This window comes from Cherax quadricarinatus, chromosome 37 (assembly GCF_038502225.1).
Source record: "Cherax quadricarinatus isolate ZL_2023a chromosome 37, ASM3850222v1, whole genome shotgun sequence".
Classification (NCBI taxonomy): Eukaryota; Metazoa; Arthropoda; class Malacostraca; order Decapoda; family Parastacidae; genus Cherax; species Cherax quadricarinatus.
In genome coordinates this window covers 15,709,411-15,732,958 of record NC_091328.1, presented here as the reverse complement: position 1 = coordinate 15,732,958, position 23,548 = coordinate 15,709,411, and the positions used below count along the sequence as shown (strand labels likewise).

Here is a 23,548-nt window from a genome sequence, read left to right as displayed (position 1 = left end):
CAAGAACACTGTGCATTTTCCTTATTTTAAATATAACTTTATTAGTTAAAACCACTGATACAGGTAGCATAATAAAAGATTTATTTTACATTATAACAATGTTAGTTTAACAATTTTGGAATTCGTTGTAACTACAGGAACTTTTTTTTTTTTTTTTTTTTTTTTTTTTTTTTTTTTTTTTTGCCTCAATGCCCATTTCCCACCAAGGCAGGGTGGCCCAAAGAAGTTAACATATTCACCATCATTCATTTAACTGCTGTATTGCCAGAAGTGTGCTGACATCATAAATGTCACATCCCCACTCCTCCTTCAGAGTGTAAGTGCTACCTTTTCTGACTACACAACTCAAGTCTGGATAACTGGTTTCCCTGAATTGCTTCATAAATGTTATGTGCTTTCACTCTAACAACACGTTTATTTAAGACCACTTGTCTCCATTCACTTCTAAAATACTCGTACAAGCCTGCTGGATGCTCAAGCCTCTGAAACTCAAAGCTTTCTTTACCTCCTCTCTCCAACTGTTCCCTAGATAATTTCACCTCCTACACTCCACCCCAGATTTATACACCCTCTTCATCATTCTCTCTCTCTACATCCTCTCTACATGCTTAAATCACCTCAACAACCCCTCCTGGAGTATATCCTTGATCTCATATCATTGTCATTTCTACATTCCAATTTTTTTTTTTTTAACACTGGCCATTTCCCACCAAGGAAGGGTGGCCCAAAAAATAAGAAATACTTTCACCATCATTCACTTCATCACTGTCTTGCCAGAGGGGCACCAATACTATATTTCAAAACTGCAAATATCCCCACCCATCCTTCAGAGCACTGTACTTCCCATCTTCAGGACTCAAGTCCAGCTAATCGGTACACTCCAAATTCTTTTCATTATATTTGTACCACATTATCCACCATAAGTACAGACTTACTGAAGTTGTAGGATTTTTAATGTACTATAGTTGCAGAGTAAGACATTTTTATTTCTTATATGTCTAGTTTACATCAGATATTTAGATAATGTTCTTATTTTTCAGTGAAGTCTTATGCCTTGTAAAGCAAACTGGAAACACTACTAGTGATACAAATATGCAAAAAAGGTAGAGAATAAAATCTGTAATCATCCATAACACAATACTAACATGCAAGGATCAGTGTCCAAGAAACACTGCATATTACCATAGTCTAGTTGAAACTGAAGGCCAAAATAATTTAATTATTTATACATTAAGGACATAGAAACATCCATTTTAGAGAGCTGACTGTAGTGATGATAACTCAGGACTAACCTTGGCAAGTCTTTTTGTCAAGGGCAAGGTTGAAGCCAATGGGGCAGGAACAGTGAGCATGACCATGGGTGTTGACACAGATGTCTGAGCAACCAAAGTTATTATCCTCACACTCATCCACATCTGTTGGAATAAAAAAATGTTACAATGGGGAAGTGGAGAAGAACCCTTCCTCTGTAAGCCATGCATGTTGTAAGAAGTGACTAAAATGCCAGGAACAAAAGGCTAGTAACCCCTCTCTTTTTCGGATCACCTTACCTCGGTGGGAGATGGATGATGTGTTAAAAAAAATTCAGTAATGTAATTTTATATAAAAAATCAAAATCAAAACTTTATTTCTTTGCTAAGGTTACAATGTGTGTTTACACTTCATAATCTGATTGGTACAAAGAAAGCCACTATGATGCTGAGGCATTTTGGGCAGACATAACCTAATACTTAAAGACTACTCAAGTCTAGACAGGTGAAGAGTGGCAGATTACAGATATTCAATATTTTACTCTATTAATATGAGGTAGTACAATTTATGATACAAACATACATTTTTAAGTTTGTAATTAAGTTTGCTTATTATGAATATTAGGTAGTACAATTAATGATACAAACATACATTATTAAGTTTGTAATAATGACTTTTTAGTTTTTTTTTTTTTTTTAACAAGTCGGCCATCTCCCACCGAGGCAGGGTTACCCAAAAAGAAAGAAAATCCCCAAAAAGAAAATACTACTTTCATCATCATTCAACTCTTTCACCTCACTCATACATAATCACTGTTTTTGCAGAGGTGCTCGGAACACAACAGCTTAGAAGCATATACGTATAAAGATACACAACATATCCCTCCAAACCATCAATATCTCGAACCCCTCCTTTAGAGTGTAGGCATTGTACTTCCCATTTCCAGGACTCAAGTCCGGCTATATAAAAATAACCGGTTTCCCTGAATTTTTTTTTTTTTTTTTCAACAAGTCGGCCATCTCCCACCGAGGCAGGGTGACCCAAAGAGAAAGAAAATCCCCAAAAAAGAAAATACTTTCATCATTCAACACTTTCACCTCACTCACACATAATAACTGTTTTTGCAGAGGTGCCCAAATACAACAGTTTAGAAGTACATATACATGTACAGTGGACCCCCGCATAGTGAACGCCTTGCATAGCGAACAATCCGCATAGCGAACGCTTTGTTCGCTAAAATTTTGCCCCGCATAGTGGACAAAAACCCGCTCAGCGACCTTCGTCCAAGACGCGTCCAATGTGCGCCCTCAGCCAGCCTCACATGTGCCGCCCGTCCCATTGTTTACCAGCCAGCCTCCGCGGTAACATTCAAGCATACACTCGGAATATTTCGTATTATTACAGTGTTTTCGGTGCTGTTTGTGGAAAATAAGTGACCATGGGCCCCAAGAAAGCTTCTAGTGCCAACCCTACACCTCAAAGGGTAAGAATACCCATTGAAATGAAGAAAGAGATCATTGATAAGTATGAAAGTGGAGTACGTATCACCGACCTGGTCAGGTTGTACAAGAAACCAAAATCAACCATCGCTTCTATTGTGGGCAAGAAAACGGCAATCAAGGAAGCTGTTGTTGCCAAAGGTTTAACTGTGTTTTCGAAACAAAGATCGCAAGTGATGGAAGATGTTGAGAGACTCTTATTGGTGTGGATAAATGAAAAACAGCTAGCAGGAGATAGCGTCTCTCAAGCGATCATATGTGAAAAGGCTAGGAAGTTGCATGACGATTTAATTAAAAAAATGCCTGCAACTAGTGATGATGTGAGTGAATTTAAGGCCAGCAAAGGTTGGTTTGAGAGATTTAAGAAGCGTAGTGGCATCCATAGTGTGATACGGCATGGTGAGGCTGCCAGTTCGGACCACAAAGCGGCTGAAAAATATGTGCATGAATTCAAGGAGTACATAGAAACTGAAGGACTGGAACCTGAACAAGTGTTTAATTGTGATGAAACAGGCCTGTTCTGGAAGAAAATGCCAAGCAGGACCTACATTACTCAGGAGGAAAAGGCACTCCCAGGACATAAGCCTATGAAAGACAGGCTTACTTTGTTGATGTGTGCCAATGCTAGTGGTGATTGCAAAGTTAAGCCTTTATTAGTGTATCACTCTGAAACTCCCAGAGCGTTCAGGCAAAAGAATGTCCTCAAGGATAATTTGTGTGTGCTGTGGAGGGCAAACAGTAAGGCATGGGTCACTAGGGAATTTTTCTATAACTGGTTACACCATGCATTTGCCCCCAATGTGAAAGATTACCTAACTGAAAAGAAATTAGACCTTAAGTGCCTCCTGGTGTTAGACAATGCCCCTGGTCATCCTACAGACGTGGCAGAGCGACTTTATGGGGACATGAGCTTCATTAAGGTGAAGTTTTTGCCTCCTAATACCACTCCTCTCCTGCAGCCCATGGACCAGCAGGTCATTTCCAACTTCAAGAAACTGTACACAAAAGCTCTGTTTCAAAAGTGCTTTGAAGTGACCACAGACACTCGACTGACTCTAAAAGAGTTTTGGAAGGATCACTTTAATATCCTCAATTGTGTAAACCTTATAGGTAAGGCTTGGGAGGGAGTGACTAAGAGAACCTTGAACTCTGCTTGGAAGAAACTGTGGCCAGAATGTGTAGACAAAAGGGATTTTGAAGGGTTTGAGGCTAACCCTGAGAGGAGTAGTATACCAGTTGAGGAATCAATTGTGGAATTGGGGAAGTCCTTGGGGTTGGAGGTTAGTGGGGAGGATGTGGAAGAGTTGGTGGAGGAGGACAATGAAGAACTAACCACTGATGAGCTGATAGATCAACTTCAAGAGCAAGAGGCCAGACCTGGGGAAACTGGTTCAAAGGAGGGGAGAGAGAAATTGAAGGAATTGCCTACTTCAAAGATTAAGGAAATGTGTGCAAAATGGCTTGAAGTGCAAACCTTTTTTGATGAAAATCACCCTCACACAGCTATTGCAAGCCGTGCTGGTGACTGTTACAATGACACTGTTGTGAACCACTTTAGACAAATCATAAAGGAACGAGAGGTACAGGCCACTATGGACAGATATGTTGTGCGAAAGAAGTCCAGTGACTCTGAAGCTGGTCCTAGTGGCATTAAAAGAAGAAGGGAAGTAACCCCAGAAAAGGACTTGCTACCTCAAGTCCTAATGGAAGGGGATTCCCCTTCTAAACACTAACACTCTCTCTCCCCTCCTCCCATCCCATCAATCATCACCAGATCTTCAATAAAAGTAAGTGTCATGTAATTGTGCATGCCTTTTTCAGTTTGTGTGTACTAAAATTAACATTTTTTTGTGGTAAAAAAAAATTTTTTTCATACTTTTGGGTGTCTTGCACGGATTAATTTTATTTCCATTATTTCTTATGGGGAAAATTAATTAGCATAGCGAACATTTCGCATAACGACCAGCCCTCTTGCACGGATTAAGTTCGCTATGCGGGGGTCCACTGTACATGTATACGTATAAAAATACACAATATATCTCTCCAAACTTCCTTCACTAAATATTACCCTGCTCACACTCCAACAGATCGTCAGGTCCCAAATACCATTTGTCTCCATTCACTCCTAATGAACACGCTCACACATGCCTGCTGGAAGTCCAAGCCCCTTACCCCTTCCTTCCAACCTTTTCGAGGACGACCGCTACACCGCCTTCCTTCCCCTACAGATTTAAATGCTCTCCATGTCATTCTACTTTGATCCAATCTCTCTAAATGACCAAACCACCTCAACAACCCCTCTTCAGCCCTCTGACTAATACTTTTATTAACTCCACACCTTCTCCTAATTTCCACACTCCGAATTTTCTGCATAATATTTATACCACACATTGCCCTTAGACAGGACATCTCCACTGCCTCCAACCGCCTCCTCGCTGCTGCATTTATTACCCAAGCTTCACACCCATATAAGAGTGTTGGTACTACTATACTTTCATACATTCCCTTCTTTGCCTCCATAGACTTAATAGTTAGGAGTAATAAAATATTTGGGAGAGTTGCTTTAAATTTTGTTAAGAGTTTAGCATAGTGTGGGTATGGTTGTAATTGAGAGATGAGACAATTTTTTAGCATAGTCCTAAACTGATTTGTGTGGCAGGGGACCTCTTGCTGTTTCGGGCAAAGAGTTCCAGATCTTCGGGCCCTTTATGTGCACTGCAATTTTGCATAGTGTGAGACGGACATGAGAGATGTCAAAAAGTGTTTTGTGCCTCATGTTATGCCTGTGTGTTCTGGTGAAGCTGTCTAGAAGAAGTTTAAGTGGAGGGTTGATATTGGAGTTTATTGTTCTGTATATATAGTAGGCACAATAATAAGCATGTATACAGTATTCTGTATATAAAGTAAGTTCAAGCTTTTGAAGAGGGGTGTGTTGTTTGGCACAGGAGTTTGTGATCATCCACACCACCACTTTTTGTTGGGTTATTAAAGAATTAAGATGTTTGGCTGTGGTAGCTCCCCAAGTACAAATACCATAGGTGAGGTAAGGATATATTAAGAGAGTGATATAAAGTAAGGAGAGCCCTTTGGGGTACATAGGATCATATCTTGGAAAGGATACCTACTATTTTGGAAACTTTCTTAGTTATATGCTGAATGTGGGTCTGAAATTTAAGATTACAGTCAAGGTGAAGATCCAGAAATTTGTCCTCAGTGTGTCTTGTAATGGGTTAACCATTTAGTGATATGTTTAGCTTGATATTTAATGCTCTGTTTCCAAAAAGCATGAAGTAAGTTTTGTCTATATTGAGAGTCAGTTTGTTGGTCGTCATCCAGTTTGATATTTTATGTAGCTTGCTGTTTACAGTGTTACTAAGTATAGCCGGGTTTGGGTGAGAGAAGACGTAAATGGTGTCATCTGCGAAAAGATCTGGTTTAAGGAGTCGCGATGTATTTAGGAGGTCACTGATGTAAATAAGAAAGAGTAGAAGACCTAGGTATTTAATTAATGACCATTAAGATCATTCAATGATTATTGTACACAGGTAATCAGCTCAATACAGTATTACTCATAATTTACTAGCTTTATGACACCAATACAGAGAATCAATGAAGAGTGAGAAGTGAAGAAATTAAGGAAAAAAGTAAAGACCGAAGAATTAGTGAAAGAGGAAGATAAAGTGTGAAAGATGTAGTGATAGAGGTGTAGAGTGAAAGATGAGGCAATGCAAGATAATGAAAAATGAAGGTTAACTAGAAAAAAATTAAAGATAGGGGCAAAATAAATTAGTAAATAAAATGGGTGAGCAAGGATGCAGAATGGAGATGAATAAAAAAGTAATGATAGAAAGTTAATGCCTACAAGGGTGAATGATAAATGTTTAGTCTAGGCATGAAAGATAGGAGTTAAAAAACATATCGCATCCATGAAAAAGACAAACTGCAAAAGCCGAGGATGAGGATACAGAAAAAAAAAAAGGCAAGTTAGTAATATGCAAGAAATACAAGCTTACTGTCAAGAATCTTAGTGCTTAGTGATGGTTACAGGACGATGAAAAAAAATGTAAGGAGGCAGAAAAGTGTGATAATAACAAGGCAAATTCTGAAGATGGAAAATAAAAGGAGATATGTAGAGTGAAAAAGAGAAAAAAGGAATGAATGATTACTGACCCTTGCAGCTCCGGCCATCCTCAGTGGACATGAGACCAGGAGGACACTGTAGAGTTTGTACAAGTTCATCAGCATCAGCACAATGGTAGCTGCCTTGAGTGTTGATGCAGCCATAAGCACATTTACTTGCTACGTCTTCATACTCACACTCATTGATATCTGTTACCAATATACGCCAGGGTATATTTATAAAATAAACAGTAAACATAAAAGAATACTAACATATTTTATATACATATACCACAATAATATTTTCATAATTTCTTGAATACAGATAAAAAACTGATCATTAATTCACTTTCAATAATTAACAATACAAAATAAGAAGCGAGCTTCACCATCACAAGTCTTCCAGTCCATAGCCATGACAAATCCCTCAGGACAAGTACAGAAAATTTGACCAAAGGTGTTAAGACAGGTGTGAGAGCAGCCACCATTGTTGATAGCACACTCATCCTCATCTTCACAGGTATGATTGTCAACACCCAAGTGTGTCCCTGTAATAGGTAAAACTCGTTAATGTGGGGATTAGCCTGGCAGATGCAACAAACATTAGTACTATACATTATTACCACACCACTGTAAAACCACAGTGACAAAGGCAACAGGCTGGCAGTCTGCAGCTGAGAGTTTGACTACTGATCACTCCATGAAATTATTACTGTACATTCATTCATTACAAGTTTTCAGCACATTAGTTTATTTTATGCATAAGATTGAACAATTTTTTGTAATGGATTCATTTATTTTTTAAATATTCTATGACCCAAGTACCAATGGAGAAAAACAAACATGAATGTATTGTAAATTAGAAATAAATACAGTGGTACCTTGGGACATGAATCTAACTCATTCCAGAAGGCTGTTCATGTGCTGATCTGTTTGAGTACTGAACGAATTTGTTCCCATAAAGAATAATGTAAAGTAGATTAATCTGTTTCAGACCCCCAAAAATACACTTACATAATTGTTCAAATTCGTATCCCGAGGTACCACTGTACATGTAAAATAATACATAAGGAACAAAAATGAGGTAATGAATTTATTTTTGTGTTATCAATATTATCCATGTTATTTCACAAGCAAGTGCAATAAAAAGATAATGTTTGGTGAAAACATGTAATTTTCAGCGTGGGTGACACTTAAAATCCTTTACCAATTGTTTGTGGAATATTTACATTAATGTTATGAAGATCAGTGTGCAGTGGACACATTCAAGGAAGGAAGATGGAGAGGAGTGTATGAAAAAACTCAAGAGTGCATGCAACAGGTAATGGAACATGAGCAGCCAAGGAACCAATGTGGGCATGTGATTACTTATTTGTAGCTACAGGAGCAGAGCTATGTTCATAGTGTCCCTTCTGTGTATAATTTCTATAAATGGTATATTTTTAACTTCCAGTGGTTGTGGACTTGCTACAACCTCCTCCTCCTCCTCGCATATCAATGCACAAACAATAAAAATTACCAACACTCTCTCATTTCTATTTGCAGTGATAAGTCTTAAAATTCAAGCATTTGTACTCCTGCTTTTTTTTTCTAACAGCTGTAAACTCACCAATACTGCCACACTTTCCTTAGCTCTCACTTTTTCAAATAATACAACCAACTTTTTCTGATTTGAATGCCTTTAACATTTCAAATTTTGTTTCACTCAGTGCTAGACATCCAGTTTCTTCTCACTGATAATATATATTGGTACTGTATAGTTATTTTCTATAAAATGTAATTTTTGTTAATACTTTTGAGTGTCTGGAACAGATTAATTGGATTTACATTATTTCTTATGGGAAATATTGCTTCAGTTTTCGTTGAATTCGGTTTTCGTCAGACTTTCTGAAACGAATTAATGACGAAAACCGAGGTTCCACTATATATAAAACAAAGTGACACATGTACAAAGAATGCAAGTAGGCCATCATAATGGCTATGAAATTAAAAAATGCAATCTTTCCTGTGCATATTACTCAATATGCTTACCTTTTATTATGATTTACTAGAAATTGCTAATGAAGTTTTAACAATAATTTTTCATGTGACTGTATGGATATGTCAGCATAGTTGCTGATCCTCCATTATATGTGTTATATAGATTAGCTGAGTATCATAGTACCATCCATGTGTTTATATAGAAGATCCCTTAGGCCTGTGACTGTATGACGTCACGGGATGCAGCGAGCGAGTGAGACGAGCTGCCCCGCTCTCAGTCGACGCATAGGCATAGAAGAAGGCAGAACACGGCAGGCTGGGCTCCATCTCCCATTACCACAGTCTGACAATATAGCATTACCATCCAACAAGTGAGTTTACCTTATCCATCAATCTCCTACCGAACCCCACACGACAGATATTATTAGCAGTAGAGCATAAACATAACTAACCTTGTACACTGTGAGTTAAAATTCAAAGCAATGAAACCATAATGATAATTGTTTTCTATTACATTAACTTAGCAAACTATAACTGTTGCATAATTATTATCTGTTATGCTCTTATTGTTTTACTGGAAATGCATAAAAGAATTGGAACTGTACTCTCTGGAATGAGTAAATGCAATACCTGCTAATGTATGGAAGATACTTGAGGGGCCTAGTCCCAAGCCAACTCACTGTTGTAATGCACTGTAGCGAGACCAAGTGAAAAGCAGGGCAGCCATGAGCATGGTAAGAAATCACTTTCAATATCTGTGATCCTCTAGTATCCAACTAACTACCAGCCGATATCAGAAATATTGCCAAAACAAGTGCAGAAACTTTCAATAGGAAATGGATCACTACCTCCACAGAGTGCCAGATCAAACAGACTGTGATGGGTATGTGGGCCAACTGGCTGCCGCCGAGAAGAGCAGCCTGGTTGATCAGGCAATCTGAACAGAGGCCTGACTCCAGGTCATGCCAGGCTGCGAGTAGGAAAAATCTTAAAACCAATCGCAGGTATATCACACCTTATCAGTTTTTTAATACATTATAATATACCTCAAACATTTGATGATGTTTTAGCAGCTATTTAAACCAGAGAACCTGATTTTGTTTTTTTGCTTACCTGATAAATTATCACTTTTGCTTACTTGGTAGATTATCCCATTTGCTTACCTGGTAAATTATCCCTTTTGCTTACCTGGTAAATTATCCCTTTGGCTTACCTGGTAAATTATCACATTTGCTTATCCACTAAATTATCACTTTTGCTTACCCGGTAAATTATCACACGTGCAGTAGTAGCCACCCTCAGTATTGTGGCAGGTGTCCTGGCAGGGGCCATGACCATTTCGTAACAGACACTCATTTTTATCTGGAAGTCAAAACACATATATAGAAGTGCAAGAATAGTCCAATAGATGGCTGCTTGAGTTTAAACCCTGAAAGGCAAAATACAATGAAGATGGGAAGAGAAAGGGAACAAGCAATATTAATTTAAGGAGAGCCAACTGCAAGTGTCTAAAAAGAACAAGGACTTGTAGATAGACATAACACTGAACTTACCTCACAGGTCAACTTCATAATGTTGTCAGCAGCACATTTAATGTGTCAAGATATTTTCTACCAGCTGAATTCCTGATAGTAAGTACCTGAATTATAAGGATGTGTCTGAAGAGAATCATCACAACAAGAACAAAGGATACATGATTAAATTCACAAAAGGAACAAAGGATACATGATTAGATTCATAACAGGAACAAAGGCTATATGATTAAATTCACAACAGGAACAAAGGATACATGATTAAATTCACAACAGGAGCAAAGGGTACATGATTAAATTCACAACAGGAGCAAAGGGTGCATGATCAAAATCACAACAGGAGCAAGGGGTGCACAATGCTTATGATACTCAAGAGGTGTTGAATTCAGTGGCAGTGTGTTTGGTTCACAACCAAAAGAACCCATGCTCAGTCCCAAGATGAGAGATGCATGAGTAAGCCTTTTAAACCAGTTGTGATTATTTACCCTACAGTAAATAGGTACAGTACCTAGGTGCTAGTTGACTGTTGAAAGTGCCAGTGGAAATAAGCCACAATGCATGGCTTTCTTGGGTTATCCTGGATGTATAGGCTAACTGGAATAATAACCTGAAGAAAAGCTTCTTTTCATAGATTTCAAGTTGGGACCAGAATCAGGACACAGATAGTTAGTGGGATGAATTGTGAAGGACCTGCCTAGTATGGGCCAACAGGCCTGCTGCAGTGTTCCTCCATTCTTATGTTCTTATGTACGAATTAATTGCTCTATCATATTGTATTACTTTTGTCACTACAAAATCATTCAAAAATATTAAAGAAAAAATTATTTAGCCAGGAATGAACTTGTGGGGAAAGCAGCAGCAGCTAACTCAGCACTAGTCCCAAATCTGCACATGGAAATCACGCAAAAGACTCGGTGGGCTGTGCAACATTCCAAAATGAAAAGCAGGGGTACCATGAGTACACTAAGAGACAACACAGTAAGTGTCAGGGGCCCCAAGACTGTTTAACTTCCTCCCAGCATACATAAGGGAGGTTACCAATAGACCCCTGGCTGTTTTCAAGAGGGAGCTGGACAGGCACCTAAAGTCAGTACCTGACCAGCTGGGCTGTGATTTGTACGTCAGTTTATGTGCGTCAAGTAGTAACAGCTAGGTTGATCAGGCCAATCCACTGCGAGGCCTGGTCATGGACCAGACCATGGGGCGTTGATCCCCAGAACATCCTTTAGGTATACTCCAGGTATACATAAATTCAAACGAGTATAATATACATTCACTACATGCACTAAACCCATATGGGTCATACACTCAAGTATAGATTTGTACTACATGTATGGCAAAATCCAAGATAAGATTTATTTTCTTAGGAAGCACTAAACCCATAGGGGTTATACAGCATCTGGGGAATGGGGGTTAATCAAACCCAATCCAAAGAAAATACCTGAAGTATACCTGGAGAGGGTTTCAAAGGTCAATGCCCCTGAAGCCTGGTCTGAGACCAGGCCTTGTGGTGGATGAGAGTATGATTAACCAGTCTGTTACTGCTGGCCGCATGCAAACTGGCGTACAAACCACAGTCCAGCTGGTCAGGTAGTGACTTTAGGTGCCTGTCCATTGCCTTCTTAAAGACAGCCAGGGATCTAATGGTGATCCCCCTTATGTATGCTGGGAGGCAGTTTAAGTCTTGGGCTTGTATTCAGATATTTAGGGGTAGACATATCAGCAGATGAGTCTATGAAAGATGAGGTGAATCACAGAACTGACAAAGGCAAAAAAGGTGAGTGATGCACTTAGGAGTCTGTGGAGACAAATAACTTTGTCCATGGAAGCAAAGAGGGGAATGTATGACAATATAGTTATACCAATGCTTGTATATGGGTGTGAAGCATAGGTGGTGAATGTTGCAACAAGGAGAAAGTTGGAGGCAGTGGAGATATCATGTCTGAGGGCAATGTGTGGCATAAATGTAATGCAGAGAATTCGTAGCTTGGAAATTAGGAGGAGGTGCGGGATTACGAAAACTATTATCCAGAGGGCTGAGGAGGGGTTGTTGAGGTAGTTTGGACATGCAGAGAGAATGGAACAAAACAGAATGACTTCAAGAGTGTATAAATCTGTAGTGGAGGGAAGGTGGGGTAGGGGTCAGCCTAGGAAAGATTTGAGGGATAGGGTAAAAGAGGTTTTGTGTGAGAGGGGCTTTGATTTCCAGCATGTGTGAGCGTGTTAGATAGGAACAAATGGAGGCAAATGGTTTTTAGGACTTGACGTGCTGTTGGAGTGTTAGCAGGGTAACATTTATGAAGGGATTCAGGGAAACCAGCAGGTTGGACTTGAGTCCTGGAGAAGGGAAGTACAGTGCCTGCACTCTGAAGGAGGGGTGCTAATGTTGCAGTTTTGTAACTGTAGTGGAAGTGCAACTCTGGCAAGACAGTGATGGAGTGAATGATGGTGAAAGTTTTTCTTTTTCAGGTCATCCTGCTTGGTATGAGACTGCCGATGTGTTAATGATATATATATATATATATATATATACACATGTACGTGTATATATATATATATATATATATACACGTCCTAGGTAGTAGGTTGGTAGACAGCAACCGCCCAGGGAGGTACTACCGTCCTGCCAAGTGAGTGTAAAACGAAAGCCTGTAATTGTTTTACATGATGGTAGGATTGCTGGTGTCCTTTTTTCTGTCTCATGAACATGCAAGATTTCAGGTACGTCTTGCTACTTCTACTTACACTTAGGTCACACTACACATACATGTACAAGCACATATATACACACCCCTCTGGGTTTTCTTCTATTTTCTTTCTAGTTCTTATTCTTGTTTATTTCCTCTTATCTCCATGGGGAAGTGGAACAGAATTCTTCCTCCGTAAGCCATGCGTGTTGTAAGAGGCGACTAAAATGCCAGGAGCAAGGGGCTAGTAACCCCTTCTTCTGTATATATTACTAAATGTGAAAGGAGAAACTTTTGTTTTTCCTTTTGGGCCACCCCACCTCGGTGGGACACGGCTGGTGTGTTGAAAGAAAGAAGAAGATATACACATGTACGTGTATATATATATATATATATATATACACGTCCTAGGTAGTAGGTTGGTAGACAGCAACCGCCCAGGGAGGTACTACCGTCCTGCCAAGTGAGTGTAAAACGTAAGCCTGTAATTGTTTTACACGATGGTAGGATTGCTGGTGTTTTTTCTGTCTCATAAACATGCAAGGTTTCAGGTACGTCTTGCTACTTCTGCTTACACTTAGGTCACACTACACATACATGTACAGGCATATGTATACACACCCCTCTGGGTTTTCTTCTATTTTCTTACTAGCTCTTGTTCTTGTTTATTTCCTCTTATCTCCATGGGGAAGTGGAACAGAATTCTTCCTCCGTAAGCTATGCGTGTTGTAAGAGGCGACTAAAATGCCAGGAGCAAGGGGCTAGTAACCCCTTCTCCTGTATATATTACTAAATATGAAAGGAGAAACTTTTGTTTTTCCTTTTGGGCCACCCCACCTCGGTGGGATACGGCTGGTGTGTTGAAAGAAAGAATATATACACGTGTATATACTTATATATATATGTACATTATATATATATATATATATATATATATATATATATATATATATATATATATATCTATATATATATATTTATATATATATATATATAGTTTTTTTATTTATTTATTATCACACTGGCCGATTCCCACCAAGGCAGGGTGGCCCGAAAAAGAAAAACTTTCACCATCATTCACTCCATCACTGTCTTGCCAGAAGGGTGCTTTACACTACAGTTTTTAAACTGCAACATTAACACCCCTCCTTCAGAGTGCAGGCACTGTACTTCCCATCTCCAGGACTCAAGTCTGGCCTGCCGGTTTCCCTGAATCCCTTCATAAATGTTACTTTGCTCACACTCCAACAGCACGTCAAGTATTAAAAACCATTTGTCTCCATTCACTCCTATCAAACACGCTCACGCATGCCTGCTGGAAGTCCAAGCCCCTCGCACACAAAACCTCCTTTACCCCCTCCCTCCAACCCTTCCTAGGCCGACCCCTACCCCGCCTTCCTTCCACTACAGACTGATACACTCTTGAAGTCATTCTGTTTCGCTCCATTCTCTCTACATGTCCGAACCACCTCAACAACCCTTCCTCAACCCTCTGGACAACAGTTTTGGTAATCCCGCACCTCCTCCTAACTTCCAAACTACGAATTCTCTGCATTATATTCACACCACACATTGCCCTCAGACATGACATCTCCACTGCCTCCAGCCTTCTCCTCGCTGCAACATTCATCACCCACGCTTCACACCCATATAAGAGCGTTGGTAAAACTATACTCTCATACATTCCCCTCTTTGCCTCCAAGGACAAAGTTCTTTGTCTCCACAGACTCCTAAGTGCACCACTCACTCTTTTTCCCTCATCAATTCTATGATTCACCTCATCTTTCATAGACCCATCCGCTGACACGTCCACTCCCAAATATCTGAATACGTTCACCTCCTCCATACTCTCTCCCTCCAATCTGATATTCAATCTTTCATCACCTAATCTTTTTGTTATCCTCATAACCTTACTCTTTCCTGTATTCACCTTTAAATTTTCTTCTTTTGCACACCCTACCAAATTCATCCACCAATCTCTGCAGCTTCTCTTCAGAATCTCCCAAGAGCACAGTGTCATCAGCAAAGAGCAGCTGTGACAACTCCCACTGTGTGTGTGATTCTTTATCTTTTAACTCCACGCCTCTTGCCAAGACCCTCGCATTTACTTCTCTTACAACCCCATCTATAAATATATTAAACAACCACGGTGACATCACACATCCTTGTCTAAGGCCTACTTTTACTGGGAAAAAATTTCCCTCTTTCCTACATACTCTAACTTGAGCCTCACTATCCTCGTAAAAACTCTTCACTGCTTTCAGTAACCTACCTCCTACACCATACACTTGCAACATCTGCCACATTGCCCCCCTATCCACCCTGTCATATGCCTTTTCCAAATCCATAAATGCCACAAAGACCTCTTTAGCCTTATCTAAATACTGTTCACTTATATGTTTCACTGTAAACACCTGGTCCACACACCCCCTACCTTTCCTAAAGCCTCCTTGTTCATCTGCTATCCTATTCTCCGTCTTACTCTTAATTCTTTCAATTATAACTACCATACACTTTACCAGGTACACTCAACAGACTTATCCCCCTATAATTTTTGCACTCTCTTTTATCCCCTTTGCCTTTATACAAAGGAACTATGCATGCTCTCTGCCAATCCCTAGGTACCTTACCCTCTTCCATACATTTATTAAATAATTGCACCAACCACTCCAAAACTATATCCCCACCTGCTTTTAACATTTCTATCTTTATCCCATCAATCCCGGCTGCCTTACCCCCTTTCATTTTACCTACTGCCTCACGAACTTCCCCCACACTCACAACTGGCTCTTCCTCACTCCTACAAGATGTTATTCCTCCTTGCCCTATACACGAAATCACAGCTTCCCTATCTTCATCAACATTTAACAATTCCTCAAAATATTCCCTCCATCTTCCCAATACCTCTAACTCTCCATTTAATAACTCTCCTCTCCTATTTTTAACTGACAAATCCATTTGTTCTCTAGGCTTTCTTAACTTGTTAATCTCACTCCAAAACTTTTTCTTATTTTCAACAAAATTTGTTGATAACATCTCACCCACTCTCTCATTTGCTCTCTTTTTACATTGCTTCACCACTCTCTTAACCTCTCTCTTTTTCTCCATATACTCTTCCCTCCTTGCATCACTTCTACTTTGTAAAAACTTCTCATATGCTAACTTTTTCTCCCTTACTACTCTCTTTACATCATCATTCCACCAATCGCTCCTCTTCCCTCCTGCACCCACTTTCCTGTAACCACAAACTTCTGCTGAACACTCTAACACTACATTTTTAAACCTACCCCATACCTCTTCGACCCCATTGCCTATGCTCTCATTAGCCCATCTATCCTCCAATAGCTGTTTATATCTTACCCTAACTGCCTCCTCTTTTAGCTTATAAACCTTCACCTCTCTCTTCCCTGATGCTTCTATTCTCCTTGTATCCCATCTACCTTTTACTCTCAGTGTAGCTACAACTAGAAAGTGATCTGATATATCTGTGGCCCCTCTATAAACATGTACATCCTGAAGTCTACTCAACAGTCTTTTATCTACCAATACATAATCCAACAAACTACTGTCATTTCGCCCTACATCATATCATGTATACTTATTTATCCTCTTTTTCTTAAAATATGTATTACCTATAACTAAACCATTTTCTATACAAAGTTCAATCAAAGGGCTCCCATTATCATTTACACCTGGCACCCCAAACTTACCTACCACACCCTCTCTAAAAGTTTCTCCTACTTTAGCATTCAGGTCCCCTACCACAATTACTCTCTCACTTGGTTCAAAGGCTCCTATACATTCACTTAACATCTCCCAAAATCTCTCTCTCTCCTCTGCATTCCTCTCTTCTCCAGGTGCATACACGCTTATTATGACCCACTTCTCGCATCCAACCTTTACTTTAATCCACATAATTCTTGAATTTACACATTCATATTCTCTTTTCTCCTTCCATAACTGATCATTTAACATTACTGCTACCCCTTCCTTTGCTCTAACTCTCTCAGATACTCCAGATTTAATCCCATTTATTTCCCCCCACTGAAACTCTCCTACCCCCTTCAGCTTTGTTTCGCTTAGAGCCAGGACATCCAACTTCTTTTCATTCATAACATCAGCAATCATCTGTTTCTTGTCATCCGCACTACATCCACGCACATTTAAGCATCCCAGTTTTATAAAGTTTTTCTTCTTCTCTTTTTTAGTAAATGTATACAGGAGAAGGGGTTACTAGCCCATTGCTCCCGGCATTTTAGTCGCCTCATACGACACGCATGGCTTACGGAGGAAAGATTCTTTTCCACTTCCCCATGGACAATAGAAGAAATAAAGAAGAACAAGAGCTATTTAGAAAAAGGAGAAAAACCTAGATGTATGTATATATATATATGCATGTGCATGTCTGTGAAGTGTGACCAAAGTGTAAGTAGGAGTAGCAAGATATCCCTGTTATCTAGCGTGTTTATGAGACAGAAAAAGAAACCAGCAATCCTACCATCATGCAAAACAGTTACAGGTTTCTGTTTCACAGTCATCTGGCAGGACGGTAGTACTTCCCTGGGTGGTTGCTGTCTACCAACCTACTACCTCTGGATAATACTTTTAATAATTCCACACTAATGTCCAAGCAACAAATTCACTGCATAATATTCACACCACATCTTGCCCTCAGACACATCTCTGCTGCCTCCAGCCTCCTCCTTGCTGCAACATTCACAACTCAAGCTTCACACCCATATAAAAGCATTGGTACCATTATACTCTCATACCCTCCCCTTTTTGCTTCCATGGACATCGTTCTGTCTCAAAAGATTCCTGAATGCACCACCCACCTTTTTTCCTTCATCAATTTTATAATTTACCCTGTCTTTCATAGACTAATTTGCTAACAAGTCCACACTCCCTCCCTGCAATCTGATATCCAATCTCTCATTACCTATATTTGTTGTTACCCTCATCACTTTGCAATTTCCAACGTTCACTTTTCGTTTCCTTTTTTCTTTTCATAACTCTCCCATATTCGCCCACCAGTCTTTGTAACTTCTCTTCAGAATCTCCTATCAGTTTTTACAGTGGTCTAGAGGCACACAGGTATTACCTGGAGAGTGTTCCGGGGGTCAAAGCCCCGGCGGCCCGGCCTGTGACCAGGCCTCCTGGTGGATCAGAGCCTGATCAACCAGGCTGTTACTGCTGGCTGCACGCAGTCCAATGTACGAGCCACAGCCCGGCAGGTCAGGTACCAACTTTAGGTGCTTGTCCAGTGCCAGCTTAAAGACAGCCAGTGTGTGTGTGTGTGTGTGTGTACTCACCTATATGTGGTTGCAGGGGTCGAGTCATAGCTCCTAGCTCCACCTCTTCACTGGTCGATACTAATTCACTCTCTCCCTGCTCCATGATATTTGTCATACCTCTTCTTAAAGCAATTTATGGAACTTGCTTCCACTACTTCACTCTCCAGATTATTCCAGTTCCTGACAACTCTAAGAATAAAAAGAAATACTTCCTAACATTCCAATGACATCTGGGTTTCCAGTTTCCAATTGTGTCCCCGTGTTTCTGTATCCCATCTCTGAAACATTCGATCCTTGTCCACATTGTCAATGCCTCTTAGTATTTTATACGTTGTTATCATGTCCCCTCTATCCCTCCTACCCTCTAGTGTCATCAGGTTGAGTTCCCTTAATCTCTCCTCATAAGACATACCCCTCAGTTCCGGGACTAATCGTGTTGCAAATTTTTGCACTTTCTCCAATTTCTTGACGTGTTTGACTAAGTGAGGGTTCCATACTGGCGCTGCATATTCCAGTATAGGTCTTACGTACACTGTATACAATGTCGTGAATGACTCCTTACTCAGATGTCTAAACGCCAATCTCAGGTTTGCCAATCTCCCATATGCTACAGCAGTTATTTGATTGATGTGTGCCTCAGGGGACATGTTCGTTATGATGCTCACCCTAAGATCCTTTTCTTTAACTGACGTTTGCAGCTGTTGGTTTCCTAACCTGTACTCCGTCTGCGGTTTTCTGTGTCCTTCCCCAATCTTCATGACCTTACACTTACTGGGGTTAAACTCCAGGAGCCATTTATCGGACCATACTTGTAGTTTGTCCAGATCCCCTTGTAATCTTAACTGATCCTCTCCCACTTGTATTCTCCTCATCAGTTTCACATCATCAGCAAACAGTGACACTTCTGAATCTATTCCTTCCACCATGTCATTCACGTATACAAGAAACAGCACCGGGCCTAGGACTGACCCTTGTGGAACCCCACTCGACATATTCGCCCACTCCGACACTTCAGCATGTACCAACACACATTGTTTCCTTCCTGTCAGGTATTCCCTGATCCATTGCAGTACTTTCCCCTTTATTCCTGCCTGCTCCTTTAATTTTTGCACCAGTCTCTTGTGTGGTACGGTGTCAAAAGCCTTCTTGCAATCTAAGAAGATGCAATCTACCCATCCCTCTCTTGCATGTCTTACTTCTGTTACCTTATCGTAGAACTCAAGTAAATTTGTGACACAGGATTTCCCGTCTCTGAGGCCATGCTGACTGTCATGTATGAGCCCAATCTTTTCAATGTGTTCCACTACTTTTCTCCTGATAATCTTTTCCATGACTTTACATACTATACAAGTCAGTGACACTGGTCTGTAGTTTAATGCTACCTGTCTGTCCCCTTTCTTAAAAACTGGAACTACATGTGCTGTCTTCCACGCCTCAGGCAACTGCCCTGTTTCGATAAATTTACTGAAGATTGCTGCTAATGGCACACACAGTTCCTCTGCTCCCTCTCTCAGTATCCATGGAGATATGTTATCTGGGCCCACCGCCTTTGAGGTATCGAGTTCGTCTAGCAGTTTCTTCACCTCTACCTTGGTTATGTGTATTGTGTCCAGTGCCTGCTGGTGCACCCTACCTCCACAGTTTGCTGGAAGCATTCCTGACTCTATTGTGAATACTTCTCTAAATCTTTTGTTTAGTTCATCACATACTTCTTGGTCACTCTTCGTCAGCTCCCCTCCTTCTTTCCTCAGCCTGATTACCTGGTCCTTGACTGTTGTTTTTCTCCTAATGTGACTGTATAACAACTTTGGTTCAGATTTGGCTTTTGATGTTATATCGTTCTCGTATTGCCTCTGGGCCTCTCTCCTTATCCTTGGATATTCGTTTCTGGTTCTTCTGCTCATCTCCTTGTTTTCTTGAGTCCTTTGCCTTCTATACCTTTTCCATGCTCTAGCACACTTGGCTGTGGCCTCTTTACACCTCCAGTTAAACCATGGGCTCACTCTGGTCTTACCATTTTTTCTGTTGCTCTTTGGTATGAACCTTTCCTCTGCCTCCCTGCACTTAGTGGTCACTATTTCCATCATTTCATTTACTGTCTTTCCATCTAGTTCTCTTTCCCTCTGCACTTCATGCAGGAAACTTCTCATTCCTATGTAGTCCCCTTTTTTGAAGTTTGGTTTCTCTCTCTGTTCTCGTGCTACTGCATTCTCCACTGTTAACTCAACAAAATATTCAAAACTCAGGACATCATGATCACTAGCGCCAAGGGGTCTTTTATGGGTGATATCCCTTATGTCTGAACTATTCAAGATGAATATAAGATCCAGCCTTGCTGCAACATCCTCTCCTCTCTCTCTGGTTGTATCCCTAACATGTTCATGCATGAAGTTTTCCAATACAGTCTCCAACATCTTAGCCCTCCATGTTTCTGGTCCCCCATGTGGCTCTAGGTTTTCCCAGTCAATCTCTATGATTGAAATCCCCCATTATAAGCAATTTTGTCCTACCCACATGAGCCCTCCTGGCCACTTCAGCTAGTGTATCCACCAGTGCCCTATTGCGCACATCATACTCTTCTCTTGTTCTCCTGCTGTTAAGTGGTGGGTTATACATCACTGCTATCATCACCTTTGGACCACCAGTCTGAAGTGTTCCTACAATGAAGTCGTCTGTTTCCCTTCTTTCCATTCCTCCCATCTCCTCAAAACTCCACTGGTTTTTTATGAGCAATGCTCCTCCTCCCTCTCCTCTGTTCTCTCTTTCCTCATAATCTGATATCCAGGTGGAAAAATTGCATCTGTTATCATCCCTGTAAGTTTTGTCTCTGTTAGTGCTATAATGTCAGGTGATGCATCAATGATGCATTCTTGCCACTCTTCACTCTTATTTGTTATTCCATCTGCATTGGTGTACCATACCTTTAGCTTCTTTTCCATTACTGTATTTTGGGAGATGGAAGAGGAAGGTGCAGGCTGGGAGGTAGGGCACAATATTATGGGAGGCTGCTGTGACTGTGGAATTAGTGCTTAGGGGGGGGTGGCTATGGAGTGAGGTTCGTTTCTGTCTACTGTGTTTGGTTGATATGTGGTGACAGGGGTTGAGAGGTTTCTGTAAGCATTTGTGTTTGATGTTCCCCCAAAGGCTGAGTTTTCTTGTCTGTCGTTGCCTGTCCTGTCTCTTTTTCCTTCCACTGGTTCTGTCTTGCTCTCACTTTCAGTTGTTCCCTTTCCTTTCGTGTTCTGTCTCGATTGAGGAACACTTTTTGATAATCTGCTTAGATCCATCCCCTCCTTCAGCCCCCTCGCTGCCTGCTGATGTTCCCATTTCAGTCATCTTGCTCCTTTCGGACCTCATCTTTAGATCCTGCTTCAGCACATCCCTCATCTTTAGATCCTGCTTCAGCACATCCATTTCTTTCTCCAATCTCTGTATCTTTGCCTCAGCTACTACAGCTCGTGATTCCCACTTCTTGCTCTCTGCAGATATTTGCTCTAACATATTATTGCAAAGCTCGTTTAACCTTTTCTCCCATTGTTGTTCCATTTTGTTCTTGAGCCGTTCTACCCATTCTTCCTTTTCTGACCAGCCATCATCGGTTCCCTTGTCTTTATGTCCTCCCTTTTGAGAGCCCATTTTGTTTTTATCCTGTTGGGATGTTCTAGCTGCTTCAGCTTATCGTAAAAATGTGTGTGGTGGGGGATTTATGAGCTAATGTGTTTGGTTAGGTTAGGTTAGTGTGTGTGTGTGTGTGTGTGTGTGTGTGTGTGTGTGTGTGTGTGTGTGTGTGTGTGCGCACACTCACCTCACCTAGTTGAGGTTGCAGGGGTCGAGTCCAAGCTCCTGGCCCCGCTGTGTGTGTGTGTGTGTGTGTGTGTGTGTGTGTGTGTGTGTGTGTGTGTGTGTGTGTGTGTGTGTGCATGCGCACACTCACCTCACCTAGTTGAGGTTGGAGGGGTCGAGTCCAAGCTCCTGGCCCCGCTTGTGTGTGTGTGTGTGTGTGTGTGTGTGTGTGTGTGTGTGTGTGTGTGTGTGTGTGTGTGTGTGTGTGTATTTGTGTGTGTGTGTGTGTATTTGTGTGTGTGTGTGTGTGTACTCACCTAATTGTACTCACCTAATTGTGGTTGCAGGGGTCGAGACTCAGCTCCTGGCCCCGCCTCTTCACTGATCGCTACTGGATCCTCTCTCTCTCTGCTTCCTGAGCTTTGTCATACCTCTTCTTAAAACTATGTATGGTTCCTGCCTCCACTACTTCACTTGCTAGGCTATTCCACTTGCTTACAACTCTATGACTGAAGAAATACTTCCTAACGTCCCTGTGACTCGTCTGAGTCTTCAGCTTCCAGTTGTGACCCCTTGTCCCTGTGTCCCCTCTCTGGAACATCCTATCTCTGTCCACCTTGTCTATTCCCCGCAGTATCTTGTATGTCGTTATCATGTCTCCCCTGACCCTTCTGTCCTCCAGTGTCGTCAGTCCGATTTCCCTTAACCTTTCCTCGTACGACATTCCCTTGAGCTCTGGGACTAGCCTTGTTGCAAACCTTTGTACTTTCTCTAACTTCTTGACGTGCTTGACCAGGTGTGGGTTCCAGACTGGTGCTGCATACTCCAGTATGGGTCTAACATACACAGTGTACAGTGTCTTGAACGATTCCTTATTAAGGTATCGGAACGCTATTCTCAGGTTTGCCAGGCGCCCGTATGCTGCAGCGGTTATTTGGTTGATGTGTGCCTCCGGTGATGTGCTCGGTGTTATGGTCACCCCAAGGTCTTTCTCCCTGAGTGAGGTCTGTAGTCTTTGTCCACCTAGCCTATATTCTGTCTGCGGTCTTCTTTGCCCCTCCCCAATCTTCATGACTTTGCATTTGGCTGGATTGAATTCGAGGAGCCAGTTACTGGACCACATGTCCAGCCTCTCCAGGTCTCTTTGCAGTCCTGCCTCATCCTCGTCCGATTTAATTCTTCTCATCAACTTCACGTCATCTGCGAACAGGGACACTTCAGAGTCTATTCCTTCCATCATGTCGTTCACATATATCAAAAATAGCACTGGTCCTAGAACTGACCCCTGTGGGACCCCGCTCGTAACAGGCGCCCACTGTGATACCTCTTCACGTACCATGACTCGTTGCTGCCTCCCTGTCAGGTATTCCCTTATCCATTGCAGTGCCCTTCCTTTTACGTGT

At 41.1% G+C, this 23,548-nt stretch overlaps 1 protein-coding gene across 1 annotated transcript in view; it reads right to left on the bottom strand.

Annotated features, from left to right (window-relative positions):
• LOC128704202 (uncharacterized) overlaps positions 1–23,548 on the bottom strand; it is a 396,156-nt gene that overhangs the window by 198,858 nt on the left and 173,750 nt on the right. The window contains exons 14-17 of the mRNA XM_070091735.1: positions 10,113–10,211; positions 7,259–7,417; positions 6,921–7,079; positions 1,293–1,415 (exon numbers count right to left, since the gene is read on the bottom strand). Of these exons, the coding sequence (XP_069947836.1) occupies positions 1,293–1,415; positions 6,921–7,079; positions 7,259–7,417; positions 10,113–10,211 (540 nt within the window). The remainder of the gene's footprint in view (positions 1–1,292; positions 1,416–6,920; positions 7,080–7,258; positions 7,418–10,112; positions 10,212–23,548) is intronic.